The 25,595-nt window shown below is 40.0% G+C and overlaps 1 protein-coding gene across 5 annotated transcripts in view; it reads left to right on the top strand.

The window, feature by feature from the left end:
* The window catches only part of Ddhd1 (DDHD domain containing 1), an 88,404-nt gene extending 83,093 nt beyond the window's left edge, over window positions 1-5,311 (top strand). For 4 of the 5 annotated variants that reach the window (XM_004835520.3, XM_004835518.3, XM_004835519.3 and 1 more), the window contains one exon: window positions 2,746-5,311. In XM_004835520.3, coding sequence (XP_004835577.2) covers window positions 2,746-2,927 — 182 coding nt within the window. In that variant the 3' untranslated portion in view covers window positions 2,928-5,311. The remainder of the gene's footprint in view (window positions 1-2,745) is intronic. The other variant, XR_015450046.1, reaches the window with a different exon arrangement.
* Window positions 5,312-25,595: the final 20,284 nt, after the last annotated feature.

Below are 25,595 nucleotides of genomic sequence, written 5' to 3'. Positions count from 1 at the left end.
TCTCTAGTCCTTGTCCTGTAATAGATTGCCAGTCACTTCCATAAAGAAGTAATTTTATTTTTGCTTTTCGCATTTTTATTTGAAAGAAGCAAAATTAGTCTACTAATATGTTTTTCCTGTTGTCAGGTAGCCCTTATCACAGTTATCCAAACAGTTAGACTACTAATCACATGTACACCAGACTCAGGTGGTAGAACCAGTATGGCTGTCACTCATTCAGTAATTGTTAAATATTTATCATAAGCCAAGTTACCATGGTAGTACTAGAAAAGATGCCAGCGTGAAACAGATTTCAGTACTGTCCAAAAGGTATTAAGTGCCAGTATGAAAGGAGTGTCTAGAGAGCAGATGTTCGAGTAGGGAGGGCAGATCATTGGGTAATCATACATGGTGCAGTGTGCTGAGCCATAAGCAGGGCTCCAGGGGAAAGGACTCTCAGTATCAAGGAATGAGAAGTGGCTTCCCCTGGAAAAGTGGTAAAGGGCTTTATGGAAAAAGTAGGAACGGGCATGCAGGGAGAGACCAAACCACGCAAGCAGAGCCACGAGGTGCAGCACTGGTGTGTAGAGAAGCGCGAGGTCGATTTTCTCGAGAACTTCAGCAGAGTGGAAGGGTAGTTCTGCGTATGATTGGAAAAGCGGCCTAAACCGGACTGTGGAGGGTCCAACAAATCTGGCCATTTCCTGTAATTCTCCGTATTCAGAACTTAGCTCACCTAGCCTCTCTCTTGTCAGCTGTTAAGAATTTGAATATCTAAAAAAAAAAAAAAAAAAAAGAATTTGAATATCTTCCAGGATAACTGTGTTTTGAGAGAAAATTTTTGACAGAAATGACAACTAGATTATAAAACTATATGCAGCCAAATACAGCCTTTATGAATGGGTATGTTTTTGAAAATTTCCAGGGAAGTTGAGATGCTTCCATTAAATAGTAGAAACTTGAGCAGTTAGTACACATTATAATACAAAGATACTTTCTATCCATATGTGTTGTTTTTCAATACCATTCCTTGTTGACAAACCTTGGGCACAGGAGAATTTTGTAATGAAAGGATAATACTGAGGATTTTACTTTTTCCTTTCCCGCTGACCTAAGTCAGCTAGAAAAACTAGAAGATACCAGCCTGCATGGTGCCACCCATTCTAGGTGTGGTCCTAATGAGAAACCAGGGCTGAAGTAGCTGCGTGTACGTGTGAGCCCACTCTAGCCGAGAGCAGATCACAGTCCATACAGAATGGTGCAGCCATGCAGAGCCTGACTGAGAACTTCTGTGACCAACATAAAAGGGAGCGAAGATAAAACACGGGCCCACCTAGTTCCATCCATCTTCCCACATAGCCAGCACTGATTTGAGGCAACTGCACTGACAGGCAGACTCTTCAGGTACAAGTTAGCCAGTCTAGTTAATGGTACTGCCTGAAGTTCAGGAAAGGCAGGAGTCGGGGCACACCTATAATCCCAGCTACTCAGAGTCTGTGGCAGGAAGATGCAAACTTCAAGGCCAGCCTGGGCAGCTTACCGTACACCCTGTCTCAGAATGAAAAGGGCTGGGGCTATAACTCATTGGTAGGGTGCATGCCTAGCATGCTCAAGGCTGTGCATTTGATCCCCTGTACTGCAAAGTATAAAAATAATAAATTCCCTATATAAATAATGAAAAGGGTGAATAATAGGCCAATAACTAACATTCAATTGTCTATGAAAGGCAGCATTTGAAGGCCGCACCAACATTAAGAATTGAGTTTCAGGAACATAAAGTAGAGTCACATAACACTTGCTATGACAGGAAGAATCTTCCTTAGACTTTAAAACAGGATTACAACTTAAAACTTCGGACTAGGAAGACTTCCACAGACCTTTGGACATGAGTTCTTAGAAAGTATAATTTGGAAGTCTTTATAGGTCTTGAAACATGTTTTCCACCTTTTCTGGTTTTGGTCCTCTTTTCTCTTTGTAACCAGCTTCGTCTTGACTCAACTCCGCTGTGCTTAAGACCTCTAGTTTCCTCTCTTGTCACCTGTCCATCTGTCGCAGCAGAATGCGCCTGCATTCACGCCCAGTGAATCCAAAAGACAAAAGATTAGGGTGTTCCTGCCTCATGGATCCACGCGGATTTCAGCTGTTTCTGACCTCCTATGGAGTAGCTTATTTTAATTAAATGAAAATAATTGTAGTTTTAAAGACTTCTTAAAAAGCTTGTCATATTTTGCAAGTATGTTTTAGCCTAATTGGTATTTATATCTTAAGTATAAACCTTCCCTGAAAATGTATAGATAAATAACATTAAACCCATAAACATTTCTTGTCATAAAAAGCATAATTGAAAAACAATTTGTATAAGTATTTTCAAGTTACCAAATAGTGTTATCACAAATACTTGTTTAAAATATGCATTTATATTATTAGATTGCTTCCTGGAGCCCTATGATTTCTTCTTAAGACTGCCAGATTCCAAGTATAAAGCAAACCCAACTTTTCCCTGAGCCTTCTTGATTTTTGCCAGTTTTTTTAACTTTGACATCCTTTGGCACTGTGAACAAAGAGCACACTTTTAAGTAGCTCAGTGGTAGAGCACTTATCTAGCATACATAAGGCTCTGGGTCAATCTCCAGCACCACCAAAACAAGAAAGGAATTAGATAGTCATTTCCATTAGCAAAATTTTTATCCTCAACTGTAAGAAGTCTATTGAATACATCTTATTGTAATCTTTATTCACGTAAGTTCTTTTTTTTTTTTTTTTTAGTGGAATTGGACCACAGGATTGATTTTGAACTCAGAGAAGGTCTTGTGGAGAGCCGCTACTGGTCAGCGGTCACATCGCATACTGCTTATTGGTCATCCTTGGATGTCGCCCTCTTCCTGTTAACCTTCATGTACAAACACGAGGAGGAGAATGATGCAAAGCCCAGTTTAGATCCAGTCTGAACTCTTGAAAGACATTAATGGCCCAAAACTATTTTTTTCTGTTCAAATGTATATGTCAAGGTAATGGAGATTTCAGGACTAAGTACTGTATGTTCCCATTTTGTTTAGGGCAAGAAATGGTTGAATTTAAAAGCACTTTATTTTCTCCATTCTAAAGAAATTACTTATAGTTTCCATCATTTTGATTATGAGTCTGAGAACCCCCTGCAAAGAATCAAGCAAGACTTACAAGTGAAGGAGGTTTGGGTGAACCATGGAAAAGTCACAAATCACAGCGTCATTTCTCAAGATACAAAGGTTCATTAATGAGTTGAAGCTAATGTATTAACCAAAATATGTTATAAATCTAAAATGTTCAAAGTCCAGTCTATTCTATGTGCAGTTTACAAAGCAGTATCATTGTTTTAGATTTCTGTGACAGCTTCCACAATTCCTATGAAGAATATAACAGATAGAAAATGTTCTAAGTTTAATTTGTTTAGAAAAACTAAAAAAAATTTGAACTACTGTATTTATAATTTATTATGTCTAACTAATGGCTTTATTTCAATGTACGAAACATTACACTTTCTTAATGTCTCTTTTGAACATAATTTAAGAACCACATTCATTTTCTATACTGTTGAAACCCTTTTTTCTCAGAACTCCATCTTTGTACTCTTCAGATGAATATCTAGACACTGTGGCATACCTTATTTTTTTCATTAAAACTTGTAGTTTCACACAACACCAGTTTAATTTTTTAAAAGAACTTTACTACGTACCTCAGAGAAACCTAAAATTTTTCTGCACTTGACAAAGTCTTTCATTTGGGGTACATTTTATTAACTTGATTAGAAAATTAGTAAATATCTTTGGAATGGGGATTATGACAACTATTTCAAATGTGTAAACATTTGTGTGCCAAATAGCTAACACATATGGAGGGATGGAATGCCACTAACAAATTTTAGTGTTGGAAACAACATAGAGACAGACACATAAATCAGGACATAAGGCCATGGCAGTTTCCTCGGCTGTAATTGTCTCCACAGTGCTTTTCATCTGAGGAGCTCAGTGCTTTCAGATGGGCACATTCAGTAGTCTGTGTAGTAGCTCCTTGAGGTAAGTAAATGTCTTTTTCATGTCCCACATTAATACACTAAGGCACCAAAACATAAAGTGCCTTGCATTCAGTTGCATAGCAAATTTAAAAAGTTGAAATTGAAGCCACACTGAATTTTTTTATTTGCTATTCAGTGACTCATAATTCACATATAACCTCATAGTAGTTTGCCAACAGTAACATAAGTTGAAATGACCATGAAGCCAACGTGTTAGGATCCATATCCATTCTCAGGGTCTCGCACACACAGGAGGAGTTCCCTAGAGAAGGGATAATAGCCATCTCTACCACAGCCACTCACTCCAAGTGGCTTCCACCAGCCCCACTCAAGGTGCTGTCTTTACTTAATCTTAGCTCCTCAGTAATGATTAACAAACAAGTAGAGTCGGTTAGTCACACATCTCACCTTTCTTTATAAGATAATAGAAATTGGCTGCAGAGCAAGATTATAGGTTCTACTCCATACCATCAGTGCTGCTGACTGTTTTGGACTTCCATTTAATTTGCACCCCAAAAAAGTACTTTTAGTGTTTTTAAAAATCCCAAAGTTCCATGCTAAGTACATAACACACGAAGAAACCCTTGCTATAAAAGTCTTTTGATCTTAGCAAAGCTGAAGAAATCTCTCAAATTTAGAGATTTCCTATGAACTCAGGTCATTTTCATAGCCTGTTTATTTTGTAGGTCTAATTTAGTTCTCAGGAAAATTCAACCCATGTCCTATGACTGTCATTAAAAGTTCTTGAGCATACATTGCTGTAGGTGGTATGGCCCTCAGATTTGTGAGTTTTAAGGGATTCCTTTGTAACCACTGGAATGTGAAGAGCCCATTTTACCTTAAAAGACTGAAATTCTATCAAACATTTTCATTCAATACTGAATTAAGAGTTTCCCGTAGGCACAGGAATACGTCTTCATCCTCTTCTTCATACTGAGGAAATAGTCACATTTCACAACTTGGAGTTTATATGAATCCTTAGAATTCAACATTCAAAACCCCTTTTTCAAATTAGATGCTCTGGACCATGGGACAGGTGTTTTGTTTCCAGGTCATTATTTCATTGACACAAAGGGTAATTTCGGTTTTATAGTACTCTTAATTCCGTGTCTGCATGTTATCATGGGATGTACTTGTAATATACAGAGTATGTGTAATGCTGCCTTGATTTAGAAGCTAAGTCAATTACCAAATAACATTTTGCAACTTTATTCCAGCAAGTACTAAATTGGTTCCAAAAAGTTCTGTTTTTGATACTATTAAAGTTCTCTATTCTGCGTACATGCTATGATTCTCTTGAGTAACAATCAGACTGTTTAACTTTAATCCAGTTAAGTCCCAAGAGTTATTGAAAAAGAGAATAAGAATAGATTAAATCTTGCTCTGTTTTTCCTTTAAAATTAGCCTTTCTAAGGCTCCTTGTTTAGAAGTTTATTTTCAGAAGTAATTTGGCTTATAAATTCCATACTAATTTTAGGACAATTGAAAACTAAGAGTGGGGATTTTCTAATAATCTCTCGTTTGTATGTGAATCAAGTCTTAGGAATCTTGTTTTAGTAAACAGCACCTATTAGCTTTTGCATGAGAGGCCTCAGACATGAAACTTGGACCAGTCTGTTGCATGCCGGATGCTCTGCAGCGTCGTGGTCTGGGGCATGGCATGTAACACACCACGTCCCAGCTTTGCATCCCCCAGAGCCTACACAGAAAGATCGTCAGTGCAGCCTCACAGCTGGCACTGCTGTTCACACCAGGAATGGTACTGAGCCCCTTATAGTGGACTCAGACCAAACCAAGAGATCCTTCTGTAAAATCTATGGTAGAGGAAGACCAGTAATCCAATTTCTTTCTGATCAATGAGACTAATATTTTTGTGAATAAGACATGGAAAACAAAACTAAAGTCTTCAGTTGTTTCTGAATAATCCTACATTGTCATGGAGATGAGGCTGAAAAAGAAACATGAAATGTTAAAAGCCAAGGCAGAGTTAAAAAGAGAAGGTAGCAATTATATACTGGAAAAAGAGACTAGAATTTTACTAAACAGTGTGGGAGAATTGCCTTCTGTGGATATTCTCAAGTTTCTGTCATTTGTCCGTATTCTGCTGTAGTCCCTGAGCCTGGGCCACTGTCAGGAATCTGGCACCGGCCGAGTTTTAACACATGAATCCGTTGCAGAGTTCCCACTTAGTTCATGTTGGCACTGCGATGGTCACAGCGTGGGTTACATACATCCTGTTTCACTCTTCAGGGAATGCTTGTGATAATTTTTAAGAACCCTGAAGTTTCAGAGTTGTTGAGATTTTCAAGGTCATCGAGCTTCATGGAAGCATTTAAGTAGCAGTACAGGTCACAAAAGGTAAAGCAAGAGGCTGCAGACTGACAACACACGGGGGAAGTAGCATCTCTAAGGAAGACTATTAACAGAACACATTTTCCAAAGCATGGTCTGCAGATGGGAACAATACCATGTCAGAAAGTAAGTGTGGGAAATGCCAAATTTTCAAGGTTCCTCTGAGAACCAAATGCATTACACATCTGTCTGGTCTGCTCAGGTTGAGGTGAGTTCCAAACTTAATCAGACAGTATTTTATTTGGAGTATTCTTAGAGACATGCTGATTGCACTTACTCCTTCCATTCTTCAGTTTCACTGTAGTTCTACAGTATAGAACTATACTCCCCCTACACAGTCAGCCAGTGCCAGTCGGAATTACACCACATCCTGAGTCGGAGCTGTGTTTTGTGTACCAAATCACCTGCCTCCCCTGATAGGGAATTCCTAAAGGGTAGAGACTGCCTCTCAACTCCTCCCATATCCCACGAGTAAACACATGACTCTTGTATTATAAGATGCTTTGCTTGTGACAGAATGTTGACAGATGTCTGTGGGCTTGAGTTCTCCAGTTGGTCTCCATTGTTTTCCCAAGTCATCGTGAAGGACCCCAACCAGATCTGAACAGACTTCCTTTCATGTTTAAGATTCAGAATACTGAATACAACAAGAAAGAAAGAGGTGGGAAGATTGAGAAGAAAGACAAGAAAGAACAGTACCCAGGAAAGATTTTATTAGCGTTTCATTCTAATGATACATGCAAACTTGAGGAAACGCATTGCAGTGTTGTTTATTCCTTTCATTCCATGGTGTTTATATGTTGACCTCTTATCAACTCATAACAGTGGGTCACTCCTAAAACTATTCAAACATAAGTTAATTCATGGAAATTTAAATTTTTAACTACTTTACTGTTTAGAGACCAGGTGAAGAATTCTTGCTAGTAGGGTGTATGTGAGAGTTCCCAAAAATAGTCCCTTGGCAGATTGCTAGCATAAACTTTCCTCTGCCTTTGTGTTGGGACAGGGCGGGTCCGTGCTTAGTATTGTCTGTCACCTTATGGTTTTTCACTTATATCTTAACCGAGTGCAATTTGCTTCCTCCCCACCCGGCAGTTGTCAGGATATGTTGGGAAATATTCCTTAGGTTACATCTGGCCTGCTCTTGAGGTAGGAATGAAAAACACCCAGGGTCATACCTCAGTGTTAGTGAGGAATTGGTTCCAGGATCATGATGCTCATGCCATTTTGCAATCACTGGTATGTTTGAAATCATCTCTAGATTACTGATAATACCTCTGTGCTGTGTAACTAGCTGTTACATGGTATTGTATAGGGAATCGTGATCCAAAATAATCTGGCCATGTTCAGTACAGATGCACTGTTTTTTCCAGTATCTTCCACACAGCCCCCACAGATACAGAGGCCGACTGTAGATTCGTCACCTTCTGTCCCCTCTAGAAGACACTATCCAGCAGTGTTGCTCATACCTTCCCTTGACGTCACCCAGCTCTCTGTTGTCTACTTTTACTCTAAAAATATTTGACTGCCTGTGAGTTTTTTGAAAACGAGTATAAGCATTTTCTGGTTCCAAGGCTGTCATCATAAATCCAAACCCTGCCAGTAAGTCTAGGGAAATTGTTGCTTCTTACTCAAAGGTGCATTTCTCAGAAACGGCACTGTGACCCTCCTGAGACTTTTGTTTCTTTCCAACTTTTCAGATTTCTTACGTTTAGCTCCTTATCAGTACTAAATGGTGTCAATGAGCGCAATGATAACTCTCAGAAGGTGGCATGTTTATTTTTCCTTTATTTCCTCTCATTTTTAACTGCCAAAGCAGGTTAATTTTTTCAGAAACTTCAATTTTACTGAAGCATCCATTATTTTTATCTTCACAATGATCAGTATGAATGGCCAAAAAAAAAAAAATTAACACTTTCCCACTAGTATTGTCCAGTTCTGGTTATTTTCTCAACTGGAACTTGTGCATTTACATTTAATAAAAATTTCTGAAGACCGAAAGATAATAAAATCTACCTGTTCATGGTTTGGTGTTTGTTTTGGTCATTGAGTCTCACTGTGTAACCCAGACTGGCCTCAAACTCGCAGTCCTCCTGCCTCAACCTTCTGAGTGTTGATTACAGATGTGTGCCACTACACCCAGTTTAAATTGTCGAATTCCAATCTTGAGTATAAGCCATTCATGACTTTAGTCCAGGGTTCAAAAAAAACACCATAGTCCCACGTTTTCAGGCAATCCCAGAAAACCCATGCAAATGGGAACCAACCACTACTATGTTCCCATTCCCCTTCCCATGCCCCATCCTTTGGGAGCCAGCATTGTGACTGAGTTTCAGATGTATTAAAGAGTCCATGAATTTTAGTACTGGACAAAAGTAATCCTTGTAACCTTGATTTTACATTTGGAAATAAATGTGGGGAAGAAAAGAGATTGATGTGTGGTCATGACAGTCTAACAACTTAGACACTGATCTGAAAAGTTAGCCCAAAGACCGTGTTTCTGAGAAGAGGAACAGGGCCACAGAGGCCTGACCGTGGCATTCCTTCCCTCAAGCCCTTTGATAACTCCACTGATCAAACCAGGCTCCCCACAACTTAGTCAAGTCTGCCTCACCTTCCACTCTGTCTTCAACAATCTTTTTCTGGCACAGAAAACACTATTTGCCTAAGAATCCTTGCCTGCAGTTATTGCAGTGGCTACCTGTTTCTATCTGCCTGACATCATTTATTCCCCTCCTTTGAGGTCCTCCCTTCTCCCTTGGGAAGTACTGTACAAGCCCTGCCCACTCCCTGTAGTTCTAACAGGAACCAGAAAAGGCCTCTTGAAGCCTTTCCCAATCCTGGTGAAAATTATTTTGGTTTTTGTATAAAACTTGGTGAATATTACCACCACCCCCAACCACCCCTGTCCCTACCGGGCTGGGAATGAGTACATGACTCCCATCAGACTTTATTTACTGCCCTGTGAGGCACAGGACACACATGAGACAGAACAGAGCCCTTCCATGGCCCCAAATTGCAGATAGCTATGGCTGTTAAACATGATCTGGAGGCTCATGGTGTGATGTGAATAGAGAGCCATCTGTGGCCCGACCACTCCTTCCTGTGACACGAATTCCTGGAGAACTGAAGAGAGTGCCGCCCCCAGATGCTCCAGTTGTGCTTTTATTTGCTTAAGCTATTTTGAAATGGGTCTCTCTCTTGAATCCAGAGGAGTTCGAGTTAATAACCATTAAACGGAAAGTAACTTCTCCGTCCCTCATGGAAATTGTCATTGAGGACAATGCCTTTCAAAGCATTTTCTCAATCCTCTGATTGAAATGAATGCCTGTAAGTTCCTCAGTGACTGAACCAGTTCATTTTGCCTTGTTTTAGGGTTTGATTACATGTTTTCCACTTGTTTGCATAAGGACTTTAAGGGAGGGAGCATATCTTAATCATTTTTCAAAACCAAAGAAAAAATTAATACCTCTTGGGACTGAACAGACTGTAAATTTTGATCACATCTTATATATGTCTGTCTGAACTGGAAAACAGAACTGTAGCATACTAAGTAAAAGACTGATTAATTAACTGGTGCCAAACTAAAATCCCTAACAAGATATTTATAATTGCAGCCACTCACCAACTCTGCCCCATAGTATCTCAGTGTCAGTTTCCTCCAGGGACTAAGACATAGTTCTTCCTTGCCCTGGCTGTTCCCTAAGGGTAACAGTGTGTTTCACTTGGGTCTACCTTTGCACTTGCTGTCCTCTCACCCTGCAAAGTGTTCTGTTTCTTTTCCATTTACTGAACTTTTCTTTACTTAGAAGTCAGTAATCAGTGCACTTGTGTTTAAGAAATAACATATTCCCTGAGCTTTCTCAGCGTCTTTCAGCTGCAGACTGTTTCTCTATATTGGACACTAATTCATGATTCACCCACCCACTCTGCAACTGAAACATAATGGAAAGGAAAGCAGTGAAGGAGAAAAGATGGGACTGCCAGTAAACGCTGATAGATCAATTTGTTTGCTTCTGTGAGAGACGCAACAACATTTTGTTGTGTTTCACTTATAAGGACAGCAGTGTATTCCAAGTCTAAAATAAATACCCATTAACTTTGGGGCTGCAGCTATTTTGGAAACTGAAAAATGACCAGTTTCTTCTTCTATCTAAAGGTGCCCTAAGGCGACACAAAACTTTTATCTTTGATAGTGGACTGATTCCAGATTGTGCCGGAGATGACTTATTTGGAAAAGGACAACACCAAACAGTGGAAGGAAGGTCTAGTCTGGGCTAGAAATTGCTCTCACAGGTAGTGAAGGTAGAAATTATTAGGGGATCAAACTCAGGACCTCACAAGTACGATACCACTGAGCCACATTCCCAACCCTGAATGCATTTTCTTTTCTGGTACATCAAAGCCTGCACATTTTTCTCAACCAAACCTGGGATTTTAAAGATTTGCTTCTGCCTCCTGTTTCTAAGAATCTTATTTTTTCTCTATCAACTATTTAAAAGAAACAGCAACTTGAGGATACAGCTAGATCAAGAGGCAATCAAAATACCTGTAAATGTTTAAAAATTTATTACATGAAAAGACACATCACCATTAATCTCCCTCAAAATACTCTCTCACTTCACACTTATCCCATCATTTTTGCCACTTTCTGAAGCAGTTCTGGAAGTCCTCTTTCATGAATGTCTGTACAAGATGTGATCAAAAAACAGTCAATGCTGCTGCCAAGTGCCATTCAGTGGAAGCACAGACTCATAAAAACACTGCAATGTGCCCTCACTCACCTTATTCACCAGATCTGGCAGCAGATCCGGCAGATCTGGCTCTTCCTCAAGGTCAAAATGACCATGAAAGGAAAACATTTTGAATAGACTTGGGTCATGAAGGCACCCACAAAACACAACTAAAGACATGGAAGAGGACCTCCAGAACTGCTTCAGAAAGTAACAAAAATGATGGGATACATGAGTTTGAAGTGAGGGGGAGTATTTTCAGGGAATCAAGGCAATATGTCTTTTACTGTAATAATTTTTTAAGCATTCACATTCTTGGATCACCCTTTGTACATAGGGATGGGAGCTTACTAGCTTGCCAAATTTATTAAATCCTTGATTGTGTGGCTTTTATTAAGATCATTGTTATCGGTCCGGGGATTTAGCTCAGTGGTTCCACTGCCTGCCCCGCAAGCGCAAGGACCTGAGTTCAATCCCTGGTACCAAAAGAAAAAAAAAAAGATCATTGTTATCATTTACCAAAAGTTTGTCACTTCTCTCAGTATACTGTGTGCAGACACCTTCTAGATGGGCCTGGAAATCAAACTGCACCTAAATGTGTACACAGGGCCTGAGAATTAGAATTCAATCTAAGTTCTAGCCTTCTTCCCCACTTCTGGTCTCAACTGCTGTAAAACTAACCATGGTGCTTATGATGGGATAGAGAGCAACATATTTCAAGACACAAAAGTGATTGCATCATGCTTTCCTCCTGGCTGCAAGCACTGTGGCTGATTACCTGACGAGTGACTTGCCCGGTGAGTGTCCTCTTACCCGTGGTCCTTCAGTCCAGGCAGCAGCTAAATGTTCTTACCTAGGAGCAAAGAGGCCAGAGGGTCAGTCCATACTCCCTCAGTTTAAGAAGCCTGAAAGTATTCTGTCTTGGTCATAACCATCCTGAAACCACATTTTTAATAGTATGAGGTCTTCCGAATGTAGACCCTGAAGTCTTTCAGACTCTCCCTTAGAATCATATGTAAATATCCTTATATATACTGTTATGTATGTACACATGTGTATAATACTACTAAGGCACTCAGTTTCTCTAATGTACAGAAGGCTCTAAGGAGTCCATAAATCTTTAAAATTCTCATCAGAAAGCACTGGAATTCCCTTCAGTTTAAATCACATTATCCATTTCTCTGAGAGGCTCGTCAGATTCGGATTTCCATTTATCTGAGATTTGCTGAGTTTTGTAACCACAACATTTAATAATACCTGAGGCAAACATCAAGACTCGGGAACATGGTCGTGTTTGTAAAAAGTATTCCTCATGTAACTTGAGGCAAATTTATTAACATATGGAAGAACATAAAATTTGTGTGATGTTATGTTCCCAGATGTCAACATGCTCTCCTAACTTTCTCTGCTAACAGGCAAAACTTGTTGTAATGATTTCCATTTGCTGCCTATTTTGCCCACTTGCCATTAATTTCTCAGGTACAGATAGTATTTGTGGCCTGAGGTGTTGCCATCACAATGGGAATAAGAAACAAGTGATCTACAGCACACTCACGCAGTCACTGGTCACTGCTCAGGGAGGTCTAATTTCATGATTTTGGCAGCATCTTAATGCTCCACAAAGCAGTGAGATCATCAAATTACACATCTCATTCACAGCTTATCTTTGTCCTTTTACTAGCCAGATTTTACAGCCTGATTTCTGCCTCAATAATTAAATATTTCATCATCCATATGCCTTTAATTTCATTGCTTAGAATTTACTCTATGCCCCCAATTTTTTCTCTAACTTTTTTTTTGAGGTTCTTGGGACCAAACCCAAGCCTTAAACATGTTAGCCAAGTGCTGTACCACTGAGCTGCACCCCAGTCCATGCTTTTAGCTTTTGTCCTACTTTTTGGTTTTCACTAAACAGGCCAAGCATTCATTACACTGTACACTGTTCGGATTCTTGCATAACATTATAGTTTAAAACACAGGAGTCTTTTTGTTGCAGAAGAACAAGCTACAAAATGTTCTCATTTTTGTGGTGGCAGAAAATCCAGACATTACCTAGGTATGTATATCATACTGCTAGGCATTTTTAAAAATATTTTAAATGTGAGCCCTTAATTATATAGGGCACTGAGGAGAAAAGTGTTGACTAAAACAATTATGACTACCATGTTTGTTTTGAAATTGGACTCCAAAAATACATTCAGATGTATGTCAACACAGACTAGTGTCCTAAATAACGCAGTAGCTAACTCACCCACTTTCTCAGCTTTCCCATGTTTAACAGAATTAGAGTGATGGCAGGAGGTGCCCAGTTTATCAAATGTTGTCTGACCTCCAGTGAGTGGCCATTAGTCAAGGAAGGGATTAAAGATAGCTTTTTCAATCCATTAGTTCTTTATTTAAAGACTTGAAGATGCTCTGGATAGAACCCCAGTTTGCCCAAGTATGCAACTCGATATTCACAAGAGAACATTCTCTCAAGATCTTTGCCTTTCATAATCGACTTAAAAAGACCTCTTCCTGTTTGTACCCCTGAACCAAGGCTTCCTGAACATCCCTTCAGTAGAGAACTTACTTATGCCTGCAGTATGTCTAAAGAATATAACCCCAAAACCTCCAGACAGACAGATGCCACTGATCCCAATGTCACATTCAGAAAGTCACAGATTCAGCTATTAGATTCAGCAAATTCCCAGGCATGACTGAACTGGCTACAAAACCAAAAAGGAAATCTGGGAAGTTGCCCAAGATCCTGGGTGTCACTATACAATATTCAGGCCAACTTTGATTTCAAAATTCTTGTGAGATTCTTATTTCATGATTGGAATGCATTCCACAGTGCCTGACCACAGATCATCATGAATTGACTGCAGAATCATGCTTGCCTAGAGCTAGCTTTTCTGCAGTAGGAAAGTTTAACTGTTGGTAGAAATTTTTTTATTTACATGGAATCTGCTTTTGATGTGTGACTGAATAGTAGGCATAAGGCTGGATTAGGACTTTCCATCATATTTAATCTCAGGCTAATCCCTTATCTTCTATTGTCGTTACCTAGTTCCCAAAGTTACTGTGACAAATTAGATAATATTTTGTATAAGGGATTATTGTTATAAGCACAAGGAAGATGTGACTCAAAGGATATGTACAGGAAATGGTAAGCCTTCAACGATAAGCTTTCATGAGTGACTAAGTCTTCCTAAATAATCTATTAATGTGATGATCAAAAAATAAAAATGAAACAGGATTATTTTGAAACCACATAAGCTGTTTCTCAAATTCACATGAAGAAAGTAAGAATAACCAAAAAATATCTTGCAGAAAAAAAAGAATAATGAGGACCATTAGCCCCACTGTAGACTATAACAGTAAAATGCTGCTGGGACCAAAACACTCTGAAGAGATGAGTGATGACTGGAATAAAAGGTCCAGAAACATATCAATGGATATATGGAAAATATTATATCAAATCACTCAAGAAGAATTTTAAGGGTAAAATGAGATACCACATTTTACTTATAAGATTGACAAAGTTCAAAAAGTTTGATAACATACTCGGTTGGTTGAGGACATGAGGAAGAGTTGCACTCCAACATCTGTGAGTGGAAACTTTGATAAGTACAAACCTTTGGAGATAGTTTGGCAATATCTATCAAAGTTGAAAATGCCCATACACTTTAGCCTGGTAATTCTGCTTCTATTAACTTATCCTCCAAACATTTTCACCCATGCGAAATGACCTACTATCAAGTAATTTATTGCAGAATTATTAGTAACAGCAAAATATTAAAACTAATGTAGATACCTGATGATTGGCATTAAATATATGGTGGTACTTCCATTAAGTGGAATAATGAGCAATTTTAAAAATTAAAGATAAGCCAGTCTTGTATATACAGGTATGGGACAATCTCCAGGCTGTGTGTAACATACAGATTATAGAATTTTTTGAATATATATGATCAGGAAGGATAAAGAATAAAGAATACTGAAAAAATTAAATTAATTCTTCAAATCCTAAAGTGACTGGGAAATGCATAAAGCACCCAGATTTCACTAAGAAAGGACACAGAACTAAAGCTAATTTCCTTTGACTTTCAAAGGAGAAGGTAATTCAACGGACACCTGGGTTATACTTTCCTGCATGTAAGACCTGCTCTCTGAGACTGAGACAGCAGATCTGTGTATTGGCAGCACTAAGCAGGTGTGCTGCTTCCACCTTGAAGTGGGAGTGTTTGACAGGGCCCACTCCTTTCTTCAAGAGTAAGGTCCAGCTGGTTAAGTTGACACAGTTTCCAAACCATGGTCAGTAAATCAGGCTTCTTAGGATCTCTAATTTCTCTTGATTATTTTCCTTAATATTTGCTTCTTCTGAAGAACTTTCTATGTATTTGCTCATTAAAGCCTCCCCGTGTCTTTATCTAACACTTTTATGAGTTTGTTTACATTTAAATCTGTTGATCTATTTGGTGTATATAATGATGTAGGGAAATACAAACTTGGTTAAAGATGGCCATTCAATTAACTGTCCAGCCATTTTTTTATTGAATAATTAATGCTTTTTTGCCTAAAAGCAGGACAGAAATTTTCCCTGGTAGAGGTGGTATAAATTTCCCTTGTGAAGGTGTCCCCCTCTCTTCTACCAGTAAGAGGAAAGCAACCACAGCGGACCCTTGATTTATGAACTTGATGGGTTCCTGAGGGCTGGTTGTAACTAGGCCAATACAGCTGAGCTCTGGATGTTTATCTGGGTACATGCTATAGATAACAAGAGGCAGATAAATCTTCCATTAACCTAATTAACCCAAGTTGTTCATATGTCAGGCCGGTCGTAATTTGAGGATCCACTGTACTATCTCCAGAAGTAGAAAATCAGCGCCAAGGTGAACTGACTCTACTAAAATAACCATGGTTTTCCATTAATTCTGCCATACATTCCTAGTCACTTTCCCACTGTGTACCACTCTAGAAACCAAATCCCCCTTCCCTCTAGCTAGTCCCTTCACAATGTCATGCCTTTTGTTAAAATGGTATATAAGCTTTCAAGTCTAACTGCTTCTTTGAATTTTCACTTCTTTACTGTGAATCCTTATGTAAATAAAACTATTTAACATCAGTAAAATTTTTATATCTTTTCTCTTGTTAATCTATCTGTTGACAGTTTAAAGCAGTTTATGTATTCTCAGTTTAACTCAGCTACTAGACCTAAAACAGTAAAGAAAAGGAATTCTCCTCATATATTTATCTTTGCTGAATTTTGATACCAATTATAAGCTGGCTTCATTATGAAAGTCTGGAGACTTTTTCTCTATATACCAGATATTTGGTTCATCTGTTACTTAAATGTTGACAGAATTTACTAATAAAATCACCTGTGACTAGAGTACTATTTATTTGTTATTATTGGTAGATGTGTTAGTTACTTTTCTCTCATTGCTAAGACAAAACACCTGACACCCAAAGTTGGAGGGGAAGGGGTTTTCTTGGCTTACAGTCCATAGAGGTTTTAGTCCATAGTCAGATGGCTCCAAGACAGGGATGACAAACAGACATCACAGAGGAGAAACAACATGGCACCCACACAGTAGCAAAGGCAACAACAAGAGAGTTTAAAAGCATCTTTCCACCCCTTTTATCTTATTCAGACTACTTAGGGCAGGTAGCACTCACACCCTTGATCCTAGTGCCCTTGAGCCCAGCATTCCATCATGAATCAATTCCAGCTTCACACTCTAGCCTATGACCACATGAGGCTTTGGGGAAACATCTAGATCCAAACCATAACAGTAGGGAAAGTCCACATTGCCCTGGCATAATAATTGCTGTGTTTTAATTGTCTAGGTCTTCTGAGGATAACATTAGCAATTAATATTTACTCGAAAACTATCCGTTGTATTTTACGATTTTTTGCATAGAGCTAAACAAAATCAGCTTTTAGAGGTCTTTTCATTTCCCCTATGTCTGTGGTTATTAATCCATTTCCATTTCCTTAATATTTTTCCTTTCTCTATTAAAAAACAAGTATGTAGAGGCAGAGGTGTAGTTCAGAGGTTAGTGCTTGCCTACCATACATGAGGCAAAAATAAAAAGAAATATATGTTAACTGTCAATTTTGTTTCTTTTTGTTTTATTAGTACTACCATTTTTCTGATTTTTTTTTTTTTTGGCAATACTAAGGATCAAACCAGGACCTCATTCATTAAGCTACACCCCTAGACTGTTTTCTAACTTTAAATACAGCACTGCTTCCTTTTGCTGTATTATGTACAATAATCCCAGTTCATGCCTACTATAGCATTTGGAAAACTGTTTAAATAAATTAAATGTAACATGCTACTTCTATTTTCCTCCATATGAAAAAAAAATTAAAAATTTTAGTGAAGAAAAACTGAACTCTTTTTCTTTCTTTAGGTAAGTACTATAGAATGATAAATTTAACTGGCATTCTTTGATTTTGAAATTGTTAACAATTCATTTTTCCTAAGCAACAAACCTATTTCTTAACATGCCCTTTTGGTTGGCTCTCTTTAAACTGACCTTTATCTGTTCTCTAAAGTCTTAATAAATTATGCAATTGTTCAATCTATAATATGGAGATTAAGAAAAAAATACATCCCCAGCTTCTCACTCTGTTAAATATTAATCTACTAATTCCGTTGTTGGACTATACAACAAGTTTTTCTTGTTCATATGTGGGTTTGATATTATGGACCAAGTAGTTCCTTTTCTTTGGTTCAGTTAATCCAACAGTTATTTACTGCATGCTTCCAACTGTCCTTGGTACTGGAGATAGAAAACTCGGGAAGCCAAGCCTCCCTCCACCTCCCACTTCACCCTGGAGCCTACAGTCCATTCCCTTGCTACAGATTGCTCTTCTGTCCTCAATCATTCTGCACAAATATGTGCCACAGGAGAAGGGAGATGGCTTAGCCCAGATCACTCGCCAAACACGGAACAAAAGTTAACTTGGTTAGTATGCATGCTGGGTACTCAGAAGGATCCACATAGCACTGTTACTTGTACCAACCCTCACCGCCTGAATGAAGCTCTTGTTTGACTCTAAATCCTGCCAGAACTAAGTTCCCAGATTGGACTTCCCGGGGAGAAGCCTTGGCCCTTTGTACTCTGTTGAGAAGCATTAAGGGTGGGGAAGCCATATTTCCCCTCATCTTCCATCTGTTCTTGAGGCCAGTGGTTCCTGGGAGTTGTATCAAAAGGATTTAATAACCTTCAGAGATTATGATTTTTCACAAATGTAAAAAATATCTTCAATTATTTCAATTCTCACATTCCACATAGAAAGTAGAAGAAATGTGCAAGAATTTTACGCACATATAAGGTAAGTTCACAATTTCTTACTTGAAGTTTACCAGTCTTAATTAATTCAAATTAATTGCTTATCACCCCTCAGAGATTATCTGTGATAGTGGCACCGGAGATTCACTAGGAAACTGCAAGGAAAGAACAGGGTTTGGGTTTATTACTCATGTGAACACATTAGAAATCAGAAGGCAAAATAATTCTCTCTTAACAGTAACTCGAACTAAAATGCCAGTGTAGATAAGAAAATCTCAGGACTATTTCAGTAAATTTATCTCTTATATGTCTCATCTGATGGACAATGTGAGTCATCCAGAACAGCGAATTATTTTATGAACACTTGGGGAGGAAAAAACCTGCACCTCATACGTAAGGGCTCCTGGACAGAAGGTGATTCCTACCTGATTACATCCTAGAAAGTGGTCCATTTAGCTTTTTCTACCAAGAGCAGGAGTTAGTATTCAAACACCACGCATTTCTCTTTCTAATCCCACCTGGAAAGTCTCATCTCTTGTTTTCTCTCACTTCATACGATATCCATGCAGGGTCTGGTACATGAATGTTAGTTTCTGGGTTTTTGTTTTTTGGGGGGGGGTTTTTGGTACCGGAGATGGAACTCAGGACCTTGCGCTTGTGAGGCAGGCACCGGCACCACTGAGCTAAATCCCCGGCCCTGTTAGATGCTGTTTTATTTTTAAGGTCATTTTGCATCTGTCCTTTATACCATAATATGTTTATAAAATTATCTCAATGGTAATATAATTCAAAAGAATCACAGAATGTCTTTCTTTGTGACTTTTTCCCCTTCTCATTTCTCCAGTTTCTCATATAAAGACTTACCTTCCTGGTCACTCCTCAAGGGAATACACCCCAATCCACCCTTGTTGGCCTTAGAGTAATATTTTGGCCAGGAAAATACACTCTTGTTGTAGTTAGACAAGAGCAGAATAAAGATGCAGGTGCCTGGCCTCCTTTGTTCTGCCCAGTGTAGTCCTGCAACAGCCGGGTACTTTCTTGACACCCAATACATCACAGGGTACTAACAATTCTAGGCTTTTTTTCAGATGAAATGCAAAACATCCAGATCTCACCAGTTGATTTGGGATCCTCAACTCAGCAGTGTATTGTATTTGTCATGATTCCTAATTGTAAATAATAAACCAATTACCATTAACCTAAGCAGAAATAGAATATACTGTATGGGTATCTAGTAGCTCCTAGAATCAAAAATAAATTAATTAATTTAAAAGGTAGAAATAACCCAGAGGAGACCCAAGGAGGCAAGACCCAGACAAAGTTGTTGCCACAGGACATGCCAACTGCCAACTGCTAGCAGGGCACTCGCCACGCCAAGACTGGCATCACCACCAAAGGATGCTACTACCCAGGCTGCCAGGCTGGATTCTGCTGTCATAGACATGTGTCTCTGCCTTTCAGACTCTTCCCTGCAGAGCTACCCCGAGGCACCCTAACTGACCCGAGCCGTGTCATCATACCCCCAATATAAAGTCACAGGTGGCAGCATTTGATTGGCTGGCCCTAGGTCCTGTCTTGCTCACACTCCTGAGGGGTACCTGCCCTTTGGGCCTCCATAGTGGAGTATTTCTCTGTTATTATCTCCAGGTTTCCCCCAAATAAGAAAAATGTTTGGATGGTGAGTAACCTAAATTACAAGTATCTGTTACATAGACATTCCTGTTTTGTTTATGGGTTCATCACCTGGAAATATCTTTCTTTTTAAATTTTTAAGATTGACATAATATTTTTACATATTTACAAGGTACAAGATGTCATCTCAATATATATCTGTAAAGGGCAGTGATCAGATCAGGGTAATTGGTGTATTCATATTCATGAGCTTAAAAATTCAGTCCTCTCTACTAGCTATTTGGAAACACACAATTAATTGTTGGTGGCCATAGTTACACTACTGTGCTATGGGACATTAGAAATTATTCCTGCTGTCCAACTGCACCCCGTCCCCATTAACCATTTTCTCCCAATGTCCCTTTCTTTCCATCTTTCGGGCCTCTCTTAATCACTATTCTACTGTCTACTTCTATGAAATCGACTTATTACCATTCACATACAAGTGAAAACATGTAATATTCATCTTCCTTTCCTTTTCTTTTCTTTTTCCTGCCTTCTTTCTTGTGTGTGAGTGTGCATGCGCACATGCCTGTGGGGGTGTGTGTGTGTTTGTGTGTATGTTGTACTAGGGATTGAACCCAGGGTGTTCGCATTGAGCTACATCCCCAGCCCTGTTTTACTTTTTTTATTTTGAGACAAGCTCTCTCTAAGTCCCTAAGTCACTCATTCTGGGATTGGAATTTCATTCCTCCTCCCTCATGATATTTGTCTTTCTGTGTCTGGCTTACTTAACATAACATCCTCTAGGCTCATCTATGTTGCCACCAATGACAGAGTTTCATTCTTTTTATGGCTGAATAATGCTCCACTAGGTGTGTGTTGTAGTCAGGGTTTGCAAAGAAATAGATTTAATAAACATAATTTATAGGATTATTTTATAATATTCACCCAAAAAGTCAAAGGCAGAGCAGTGCAAGAGGTCTGTCCACATGCTAGAGACCTGAAGAATGTAGCCAAGGGCCTGGATCCCGTGGCATTGTCCCCCACGAGTCCAGCCAGAGGCCTACAGCCCAAGGCAGTGTCTTCCAAAGAGACCCGCTAGAGGCCTAGAGGCCACGGCAATGTCTCATGCAAGTCCAGATAGAGGATCTGCACCAGAAAGGCCCAAGGGCCAGTAGTGGAAGCCAGAAAGCCTGCACCAGCAGAGTGAAGGGTCTGTGCCACCAGGCTGAGGGATCTGCACTGGAGCCAGCAGAGGTCCCCTGGGATTTACTATGAAATTGCAAGGAAAGAACAAGGTTTGGGCTTATCACTCATTTGAACACATTAGAATTCAGAAGACATCGCAAGCGACAGCAAGGACCTGAGCTCCTCCCAATGATGAGAGCAGCCAAGTTCGAATCAGGAAAACCAGCCGCGGCAAGCTTCTCCAGGAAAATCAACAGCATATGATCTTCCCCTCCAGTTCTCCTTTTATGCCATTGGCAGCAATTCTCAGGTGGGTCTTCCATGCCCAGACCCACACTTAGTTCAGCCGGGCATTCCAAGTTGACCATTAGTTAATCCACCACAATATGTATGCCACATTTTATTTATCTGAAGAATAATATCTTTCAAGTAGGGATTCTGTCATTCATTGAGTTAGTTTACACCCTAGATTTCTGTTATTTCACCTTTTCTAAGCTATCTTTTGTGTTTCTTCAAAGTCAATCAAAAGGTTACACAGGATAGTGTCAGAAGCAAGTCTGAGGACCTGGCTTCCTTCTGTTTGAGAATCAAACATTAATCTTTAGGAAATTTCTACCTATCCAGCTATGGTTCTCCTAATTGCTAAATCACCCAGAACACACAGAACACATGCTTTCATCCTGCATTTTAAGTAGAATATACCAAGAAAGGTTTTCAGACCTTGTGATAGTTAATTTTATGGGTCACTTTGACTGAATCAGAGGATGCCCTGATGTGGGGTTAAACATTACTTCTAGGGGTGCCTGTCAGGGTGTTTCTGGAAGGGATTAGCATTTGAACTGAAAGACTGAGTAAAAGGGGTTGTCCTCCCCAACATGAGTAGCAGCATCCAATCTTGGAGGCCCAGCATAGACCCCAAGAGTGGAGGAGGGAAAGATTCACTCTGTACTGGCTGCTCCAGCTGGGCCCCTGGTCTTGTGCCCTTGGTGCTTCTGGTTCCCAGGCCAGATACAGAGTAGAATCTATGCTGTTGGCTCTTTGGCCTTCAAGTCTTCAAGCTACACCCCAACCAGCTCCACTGGGTCTGCAGCTTGTTTGGAACCTAGCGAGGGGTGAGCTACTGAAGGTTACACAAGGGTGGCTTGAGAGCCAGCTGTGACATGTAGGGATCTGGCTTGTGTTTGTGCCCTAAGAGTCAATGCCAGAACCATTTATGACCCGTGTAAGAGGCCTGAGGCTGCCACTTGAAGACTTGAACCACAGGGTTTAATTGCAATAGTGCTTTGGTATGTCACTAAGGAAAGGTCAGCCCCAAGTCTGTTTTCAAAACACAGAGGAAAATTCCTCTAATGACTTTACTTGAGCAAAGGACAGACCTTGAGTTGCTGTACAGGTTTTTCCATATCAAATTACTCAGCCAAAGAAGTAAAATGACGTTATTTTCTTGGTCATGGATACCATACCTTGTCATGTGTCCATTTTCCCATGGTCCACCAGGTACTCACATTGGCAGGAACAAAAACTAATGCAGGTTCTTTGCATGATCTAGATGTTCACATAACAAGCAATCAGATTAATTAATGAAAGCAGTTTTGGCAAACTGATGTAACAGAGTGTCAGGTCTTTGCTTGATCTGTTGAGAAAACAGTTAAGAGCAAGATAGAAAGAACAATAACAATAAGACAAAGTTTGAAGAGTCAGAAAACAACAATAGCAAGACAGAGTTTGAAAAAAGCCCATCGTGGAGGCTCTGAGGGGAAATAGGATAGTCTTCCACTCAGCCTTTAAATAAGAGCCAAAGAAAAGTTATCTCCATTCAAAGGAAGAGATATCCTGGTTTGGGTTCAGGGTTGGGGAAACTTAATGGGGAAGAAAAATAAATGGAAGTCAAATTTCTTAATGATCTTGGGGAAAGCTATCCACTTTGTTGCGTCTTCTGCTCCCAGGGCCTGGGAATTGACCCAGAAATTGTTACTTTAAGGTCACTTGTAGGAATGATCATCCAATTGTCCTGAGAGTATGGGTTCAGTGTAGGTGATTAGTAGCATTTAATGAAGTCCTTCTTAGGGAGGTGGCAGTGTGTGCTTTCCTACATAGTGACCTCCTGGTAAAAAGGAATGGAGAGTTGGCAGTTGGTAGAGGCCATGGCCTTTGTACCTGTTGATGCTGTGCTCCAAGTATGCAAGTTAGTCCTTATTTACAACTAGTTGTAGTACCAAACTGTTCACTTGCACCCCCATCATGTTCACTTGGTCCAGGATTCCAAAGCTGAGAGATACCAGCTGACATACGGCCACCAAACACTGTTTAAAGAAGGGAAAATCTGGGATTTGGAGATCCAGATCACCATACAGGCCACAAGAGTGGCTCCTGGCCATTTCAGTTCAGTTTCTTGACAGATTTTCTTAAAGTTTTTTTTCCCCACCAGCCAATATTTTAATAATTCACAATATAAATTAACATGTTAAGGTGTTTTTATAATCTTTCACCATCTAAAATACAGTAGTACCTCGGTTCAAGAAAATTTTTGTTTGAGAACAATTTGGTTGGCAAACAAAAGCATTTCACAAAATTTTGTTTTTGCTTGCAAGCTCTGTATTGGGTAGCAAACATGACCACAGCCACCTTTCCCACACAAATACAAATGTTGCCATCTTTTCCAAAATGGTGAAACAAATTAAGTTCATGAACTGGGAAACCACTGTAATGCATCCTACAATTTTCAAGGATGAGTTCTTTGACCTCCACCATCCTTTGTTCAGAAGTGCCTTTGCTACTGGCAGCGTATGCTCCTCTCTGATGGCTCCACACTTATTCACACAGGCATTTGTCATGGGCTCTGCTGCTGATCAGTGAATAATGACTTGGTCAGATGGACCATTCCATCTTATCTCTGGATGTCACCACTTGTCTCCAGATTGACAGAAGGCATCTGTTGCTTAAAGATGTGCTGTAGAGTGCTGCAGGGAGCCTTGCACTGGATCTGCTTCCTGTGGGAGACAGTGGTCAAATGGACCCTCCTCCCCTTTGGGCACAAGCTGCCTCAGTTTCTGAGCCCCTCCCCACACTACACACAATCGCACACTCACTGGGGCAGTGAGAACAACCTAGCTTCTCTAATTCTTCTTCCCCTAAAGTCCTTTCTATGTCTAAACATTTATGTCCCACCTACCCTGAAGATCAGGAATGTACAAAGCGTGAAATCTTAATGAGTACCCTCAAACTTTTTGCAAGCAGGTAGTTTATTTCTGCTGTAAAATGAGTTCCTTGGTCTGACTCAATCCATAAAGGAATACAGTACCAATTGAGGAACAGACTCAGTTGTCAGTTTATTCACTGCCACTGTGGAATGAGGCAGGGACAATGGTATGGGCATTGCTGTGACAAAACACCTGAGGCTGGGAAGCACGCTTATTTAGTTCATCAGTTTGGAGGTTCAAGAGCATAGCACTGTCATCTGCTCAGCTCTGGAGAGGTCACCTTTGGCTATGTCACACAGTAGGTGACATCACAGTGGGAGTGCATGCAAGGAAGAAAGATCATATGGTGAAACAAGGAGCTAGAGAGAGGGAAGAGGCCAGTCTTGCTCTTTTATAACAAATCTCTCATAGGAACTAAGCAGAGTCCCATGAAAACTACTGCTATAGTTTACATCAAGAATGTCCCTCAAGACCTCATGCACTTGTAAGTGGGGCTTTTGAAAGGCCACTGAATCACGGGGCTGATATAGCTGGCTAGCTGTTAGGAGGAGGGGTCTGGTTAGAGGAGGTGGGTTACTACAGGTGTGACCTGGGAGGGTGTATCTCCCTCCCCTCTCTTCCCTTCTCTCTACTGCCAGACTGCCTTGATGTGAGTGGCTTTTCCTGCACCATGCCCCTCTGTTATGCCACATCTGCCTTGGAGCCAGCTGACCATGGACTGTAATCATGAGCCAAAATAAACCTCCCCGCTTTAAGTTGTGGGCGGCAGGTGTTGTGCCCCATCAGTGGGGAAGTGTCTAAAACATTTACAACCTTAAGCTCAAAGACCTCAAGCTCTTCTGAGAGCCATGTTTCTAATGACCTACTCACCTCCCACTAAGTCCCATTTCTTTTGGGGGGGGGGTTGAACTCAGGACCTTGTGCTTGCAAGGTAGACGAGGAAGGTGCAGCGCCACTGAGCTAAATCCCCAGCCCAGTCCCACTTTATAAAGGTTCCACCCCGTTAACATCTTCACACTGAGGACCAAGCTTCCAACACATGAACCTGAGAGGGAAAAACCACATCTAAACATAACAGGTTTCTAGCTTTAGTGGGAAAAGGATAGAAGAGTCCAGTTTTGGCCATGCATTTGACAGCCTTGTCAGTCCTATCATTCTCTAAAGATACAGTATCATTTTCTTTAATAT

Source organism: Heterocephalus glaber, unplaced genomic scaffold, assembly GCF_053883595.1.
Source record: "Heterocephalus glaber isolate CG9 unplaced genomic scaffold, H.glaber_assembly_v1.0 deba00000901, whole genome shotgun sequence".
NCBI lineage: Eukaryota > Metazoa > Chordata > Mammalia > Rodentia > Bathyergidae > Heterocephalus > Heterocephalus glaber.
This window is presented reverse-complemented; position numbering and strand designations above follow the sequence as displayed.